Below are 7,120 nucleotides of genomic sequence, written 5' to 3' on the forward strand. Positions count from 1 at the left end.
TGGTCTGGTTTGGTAGGCTTCCAACTTCCAGTTTCTACTTCATGCGTGATACCAACTTAAGTTGGCGACTTGCAACGTGGTCAGTCTGACACTACCTAAGTTTTTGTTGACTTCAGTTATGCCTTTGAATCCTGATACATCAGATATGTTATTCAAATAATTATTTCAGCCTGTTTAACTTCGTCGCATTAGTGCTTTTTTATTTATCACCTTGTTAGCACACTAGTTAGTGAGGTAATATCACTATAACAATTTTAAAATTCATAGCTAAAACCTCTTAATTAAACCTTGATACGTGTTTGTGTTAGCTGGCATTAGAGCTTAACAAAGAGTTTTGAACAAAAAGCTAGTCTGCAATATTTGCAATTAGTTGTGTAAAATTAAAAATATGAATGCAGAAGATGAATAGCAAGAAGCAAAGTTTATGAAACCGATTCAGGTAAATAAGAAATATGGAAGGAATGGATGTTTGTTTAGCTCACTGATTTTTTAAATAAATGTTTTGTCCATGATTGCAGCCATGTGGCATGCAGTTCTTTTGCTTATGTGAATGAACACAGAATGTTACACTTCGGTTTGTGCCAGTTTTGCTCCTAATGATGTATTTCACAGATGGTGCATGGGGATAAGTTTGGGTGTTTTGTTTTGTTTTTTTAATGCCAAAAGGCAAGTTGGTTTGCAGAGATGGTAGCGTTCTTCTAAATTATGTACAAACTATCCTGTACCCACAAAATTCTCTTCCAGCAGAATAGGGTGTAGACATTCAGCACGTGACATATGCTGCCTTGTTACCTTGTACTGCCTCCTGGGCTTTCCTACATCTTTCACTGATGCTTCTCTCAGCTGTTTTTTGAGTTCTTCATGGGGAGCAGGAAAAGCGCTTCCTATCTCACCAATATCATAAAAAAATACTGCGTAACAATAGACTTCAAATTGGTAGACGCTACAATCCTTTTCTTTTTATATGCATGCTATCTTTCTAATAGATAAGTTCCAATGTCTTATTTGCTTCCGCAAGTTCTCCTTTTGGTTGTAGGTGTTGCTTATTCAAAGAAAGTATTTTTAACTTTAATGCATTATTTCATTACAGGAGAGCTTGAATTTGGACCATAAAGTGCCCAGTTCTCTTAACAAACTCTTTATAAGCAATTTGTAGAGACTGTAACTATTTTTTTAGTTGATTGCTATATTTGAAGGCATACCTGCTCGTGGATGGTTTGAAATGTAACAAAACAGCTGACATAGTTCCATGAATAATTTAATCCATGGTTCAGTTCACTCAAGTTCTTTTGCATGGAGAGTAAAATCTATGATTTTCTTAGTTTGGCATAATTTTCTCTTAATCAAAATATTTCTTGACATGTATTAAATACTTGAAAGTCTTCTACCTGCCTGCTTAAGAGATGAGAAACTTGAACACATTTTTTTCATTGAAACTAACCTCTTTGTACCTCACTCCTTCCTCTAGAGGGACTGGATGAAATTGAAAATGATCTTCTGAAGTGTGAATTTTGTGGGAAAATGGGATATTCTAACAAGTTTCTGCGGTCAAAACGATTCTGCTCTACATCCTGTGCCAAAAGGTACTCTCCTCTAGTTATTGCCTAGTGTTATCTGATTAATGGAGTAGCCCCCAAATACTGTCTGATGTTGAAAAATAAAGAAGCAGTGAAAAATGTTTGCCTTCTGTGCAAATTTGCAGACTATGTGGGTACAAAGGACTATGGTAGATAGATTTATTTCAAGACAGACCTCCAGTTATATTATAGAACTCTCAGAGGATGACATGAATGCTGTTGGGCTTAGAGGAATGCTGATGGGTATTCATTAAAAGTTCAAAAGTGTTTGGAAAGTGGTGTAGAGGTCTGTGGGCCACAAATCACTACATATATTTGACTATTCTTATTGTCTTCCCCTTGCAAAAAAAAATAAAAATCATGATTTGCATAGAGCAGAATAGAAGTAGTTAAACCATAAATTTAGTGTTTTCTAAAGCTTCTCCTTCCTTGAAAATAACATGCGCTGCTCTTTGCTTGGCAAAGGAAAATGACTGCTGATTTCTGTTTCTCTTTGGGTTTAGTACACTTTTTTATTTTGTTTCGGTTTAGAGGAACAAGTCATAATCAACACCTGAATGTAAAATCTTCCATCGTTACAGCTGGAAGATTGATATTTAATCCCAAATGTTTTAGAAATAGGGAGCAGTTGTATGGGAAATAGTTTTTAGCTGCCACTTAGTTGTGTTTTTTTTTTCTCATCAGTGTACCTTGAGACCCCCTTTCTCTTATGTCTCCTGCTTTTTTCATCCCCAGCCTGAGACATTCCCACTTTAAGTAGTGGGAATGTATATGTTTTATTTGGTAGTTGTTGGGACACTACTATAGTGAAATAATACTCAGAAGGCAATTGGCCCTTTTTCCTTCGTCCTCCTTTGACTAGGTATTAGCTAGGTAGAGAAAATGGAAGCAAAAGATGTAATATGACATTAAGCTTTTAGAGGATGTTTTAGAGAAGTAGGATTGTAGTATGTGATAAAATCCAAAGCTGTTTTTTTATCATGGAAAATTTTTTAGAGCAGGAAAGGTGGATATCTTCCAGGGATGATCTAGATGTACTTGATCTCCCTTCAAGACAAGGGGTTAGAGTACATGGCCTTTGAGATACCTTTCTCTTACATTTGTGACACCTGTTGTTGTCTTTAATTAGGCAGTGTTTCTGTAGACAACAATGTCATTTTGTTGCTAAGTTGATTGAATTCAGTCCAAAAAGCTATTAGTGCATTATTTGAATATATCTTACTTCTTTAGGCACAGCCTTAGTTGCACTAAGAAATTTGGGCTGTTTACATCAGACAAGACCAATCGTTGGAATCGGAAATCAGATAGCCAAAGTCTTGGGCGACGCGGGCGTCGACCGAGTGGCCCTGATGGGGCGTCACGAGATCATTTTCTTAGACAGGTCTGTGGAATATTTGCTTAAAACTATGGCATTGTTTTGGAAATTACAAATAAAATATAATACTGCAGTGTATTTGTGCGATGTTTTCCAGCTTCCAGTTACTTACCCATCCGCAGAAGAAGATCTGGCTTCTCACGAAGACGCTGTTCCAGCTGCCATGACCACGCGTCTGCGAAGACAGAGTGAAAGAGAGAGGGAACGTGAACTTAGGGAACTAAGAATTAGGAAAATGCCAGAGAGCATTGACTTGTTACCAGTGGTGCAAGCAGACCCATCAGTATGGACTGTTGACGAAGTTTGGGCCTTTATACATTCTTTGCCTGGTATGTAATGTGCGAAAACTTGTTCCACATTTTTAACCGTAAAGCTCTTTGCTTTTTAGCATCACTCTGAGGAGGAGATGGTGTGGTAACAGCACGAGTGTACTTGTTGATAGAGACTGGAATGTGATTTGTTTCCTCTCGCTTGTTCCTTCAGCACAAATCCCATGTTGATAGAACTAGTCCCACTTCTGCTGTTGCACCCCAGCTGATGGAGACTAGAGGTGTTCTTCCCTTCAGTCTGATTTCTCTCAAGAGGTCAGTAGAGAGATCAGACACACTTCTCCTTTACATTTCTCTCTTCACTTCCCTCCTTAGTTACTGCTTATTTAGTAGAAAAAGCAAGAAGGGAGTTCCTTCCAATTATGCAAGTGAAAATTTTGAGAGGCTTAGCATGATATAAATCACTAAAACAGAATAACCTGGTTTCTTCTATAAAGCTAAATTTTGTTTTACGTAGCTTTGCACAGTAACTGAAATAGAGAACTCCATATATAGATTACATACTCTTAGGTTAGAAGACACAGCAAAGGTAGTACCTGAGTCTGTTTGCAGAAAAACATCTTTTCTCCTTGTTTACACACCTTTTCCTTAGCTCAGTGTTCATGCTTGCCTTTATGTCATCTTCAGGTTATTTGACATATATTTAGTTGTTTGCTATTTCGTGATTATCATAAACTTTAAAGTTTTACTCCCGTCTTTTTCCCAGGGATGCCATTCTATCTAATCAGATATTGTAATTCGTCCAGATAACAAGGCAGGTCTCCATGATAACAGCCATATAAGAATTTGTTGTTTATCCACGTAACTCACATGACTAAACACTGAACCCTGGCTTAGGTTTGTTCCTAGTTTTCTACTCTTTGCTGGAATGCTAAACCATTTTGCTGTGTATCCCATTAGACTAATAACCTGTAAGAAATTTGTCTTTATTGGTGAGTCATATGCATGAGTTTTGCCAGCTGATGTTTTATATAATCAATCAGGCAAAAAATGAATTAGGGATGTTTTACATCAAGGATGACTTTCTTTGATTTACCTTTCTTCTGATGGTTTATAAATTGCAATTAAGTTACATCATCTGCTTCTGGGAACTTCCAGTGATGCCTGTAAAAACAAACAAAGCTTCTTAGATTTAAGACGTGGTCTTTCAAGTTTCTGTATTTTACCTGCGTTGCTGGAATGTGATTATATCACTGCCATTTTGATTTACTGTCTTTATAGACTTGAAGCTTCAGTTAACTGAATAACTTCCGGATCCTAGGATCTGTAAAAGAATAAAGGATAGTTCCTATTCTAAAAAAAATAATACTTCAAGTACCATATAAACACAGTTCATTTACAAGTATGACAACAAGTATTGTCCTTAAAATGTGATTTCTACTTTGAAACCATTACTTGTAGAATATGTCCCCAGCTGCTGGATCTGTTTTTTAGTATTTATTCTATAAATGAATTGATCTTTGAATTTAAACAAACTTTGTTATTATGTATTCAATGAAAATTTATTACAGTTACTCATTTCTACCACATTAAGATCTAGTTCCTCATTTATTTATTTTTTTAAGTTCAATAGATAGTTAAAATGATATTCACAACCTGCCAGAATTTTTGTTACATAGCTGCATCCGTATTTTTGGCATTTTTTTTTCTGTTCAATACATTCTCAAACCAGTCTGAAAGAAATACTTTTTCATATGCTGTCAGAATTGAATAATACAAGAAGTAATGACTATAATTGTTTTTTTGTTATGCTGTTTTTCAGTATGTACTTGTGCAGGCCATGCAGACCGTTTGCCATGTTGCAGGAAGCAGTGATTTGTGTCTTCTGTACTTTATAGGCAGTAGGGACAGCTGATTTGATTTACTGTCCTTTTTTTTCAGTCTGTAAGCTAAGATCTAACTGTAGAGTAAAGTGTCCTTGTCAGGCTTTTTCTGAATTCTTCCAGAGTCTTGGAAGAGATGACAACAGCTTAATCTGCAGCAAAGTTGTTCCTCTTTCTTTCTTCAGTTGCCAGGTTAATAGTCTTTTACTCGCCTCACATCCTTTTTTTTTTTTAAAGCTATTGCACAATGGCCAATTGTGAAAGCACTTAAGAATACCCAGATTTGCTTGTATGAGGGAACTGAAATAGATTCAACTTCCATCTTTTGCTTTTCCAAAATGACTTTGAGAAAAGGCTGTGGGTTTTTCATTAAGAAAAGCAAATTCGTAAAGCAAATCCTGGTTAAAGAAAAAGCCTCCAACAATAACTAATAATCTATTTTCATAGGACCACTGTTGTTGCTAAATATGCACACTTATCTTGTTCTATCAGATTCTTTGTAAGCGCTGTGGTCTAACAGTCACCAAGTTCAGATCTGAAGTCAGACATACGGTGAGGGATATCTTTCACAGAAATTCTTAGTGCTCGGCTTAGGAATCTGTGTGGGTTGTCGGTACATAAATAAGAACCTTTATAATGATACTAGAGCTGTTAAATCCTACTGAGACTGGTCAGTTGTCCGAAGATTTTTCTTCATGTTACTGGCAGCATTATCTTCATTTTGTAGCCGGAATTGGCTGAACCATTCCAGGTGTTCTCTGATAACTCTGAGCTCCTGAAGAATGTTCTCATATTGATTGCGTTACAGTTTGCAGGTGGGCTGCACTGTACCAGAAATATTAAAAGTAAATGTTATGGAATACGTGCAGGAACTAAAACATTCTGATGTTTCTCTGTTTTATTAGCTGTATAAATACTGTTTGTGACAAACTAATTTCGCTTTCTTTTTACCACTCTAATTTCTTGTTACCCTAAGTAATGCCCGAGAAGAGGGTGCTTGTCATGTATTAAAGGTGTGTTGTTGTAAATGCTGTACAAAATAGTCCTCGCTCCTGGTTAAAAGTTAGTCAGCAGCTAAAAAATGTTTTCCTTTTGGTATCGCAGTTTATTGATTTCTTTCTTGTAGGAGACCGTTTTCTTCTTACATTGACTTTTTATTCCTGCCCTTTCCATAATAAAGTGACAGCTAATTGTTATATGTGGTCTAGTTAATAAACTGGTAGGAAAAAAAAAAGTGCTTTATACTCAGTGAAAAGCTGACCTTTTCCAGACATCCCTTGAGCAACCTTTTGTTTCCATAGCGTTCTTCAGCAGAAAGGGGTCTTTGGTTACTTTGGACCATCAAATCCATGAAGAGTCCCCTTTCTTATGTTGTAGGCCTCTGTAATCTGAGCCCGTGTTAGTTCATGTTCAGAAAAAGAGTTTATCATTTAAAGAAAAAATCCAACCAGTTTAAAGTTGCGCTTGATGATAAATGATGATAAACTGCTGATAAATGTACCAGTGAGACAGTCACGCCCACAAATTGCAATTCTGGTTGCTTAACCCAGTGGTGGTAATGTATGGATGGAACTAACACCTTTTGGAAATCATAGGTAAGTGAACTTTCTCGTTGAGTTCTAGCTAACGCTAGAATATGCACATTATTTCTAGAGGGAACCTACTTGAATTATGCTTGAACAATGGCTGCTTTTGTGGTATTTTGCAAGTATCTTCCAATTAGGAGATCACGGCAGTTGTTTGTATGAAATGAGACAATTGTCTATGCTAGGACTTGAAATTTCCAATAAGTAATTCATCAGTAGTTATGATGTAAGTAGATACTGGAGTAAAAATGACTTTCAGATTATCTCAGAAGTTCCCATCAATATTGAACTCTTTCACATACTACAGGTTTCACAAGCTAAAGGGGCAAGCATTAGGGATTGTGTAACTAAAAAACTCTAGCATGGACAGTCATTGCATCTAGGGATGCACGTTTCTAACACAGTAATTCTTTTTTTCCATTGCCTTTAG

General features: G+C 36.4%; 1 protein-coding gene across 7 annotated transcripts in view; it reads left to right on the forward strand.

Moving 5' to 3' along the window:
• The window catches only part of PHC3 (polyhomeotic homolog 3), a 37,544-nt gene that overhangs the window by 21,865 nt on the left and 8,559 nt on the right, over positions 1-7,120 (forward strand). For 4 of the 7 annotated variants that reach the window (XM_083847915.1, XM_083847917.1, XM_083847918.1 and 1 more), the window contains 3 exons: positions 1,469-1,583; positions 2,808-2,958; positions 3,050-3,281. In XM_083847915.1, coding sequence (XP_083704041.1) covers positions 1,469-1,583; positions 2,808-2,958; positions 3,050-3,281 — 498 coding nt within the window. Of the gene's footprint in view, positions 1-1,468; positions 1,584-2,807; positions 2,959-3,049; positions 3,282-3,435; positions 4,544-7,120 lie in introns of those variants that run through there. The other 3 variants (XR_014587891.1, XM_083847916.1, XM_083847919.1) reach the window with 3 other exon arrangements.

The sequence above is a fragment of the Anser anser genome (assembly GCF_964211835.1).
Source record: "Anser anser genome assembly, chromosome: 9".
NCBI classification, from domain to species: Eukaryota; Metazoa; Chordata; class Aves; order Anseriformes; family Anatidae; genus Anser; species Anser anser.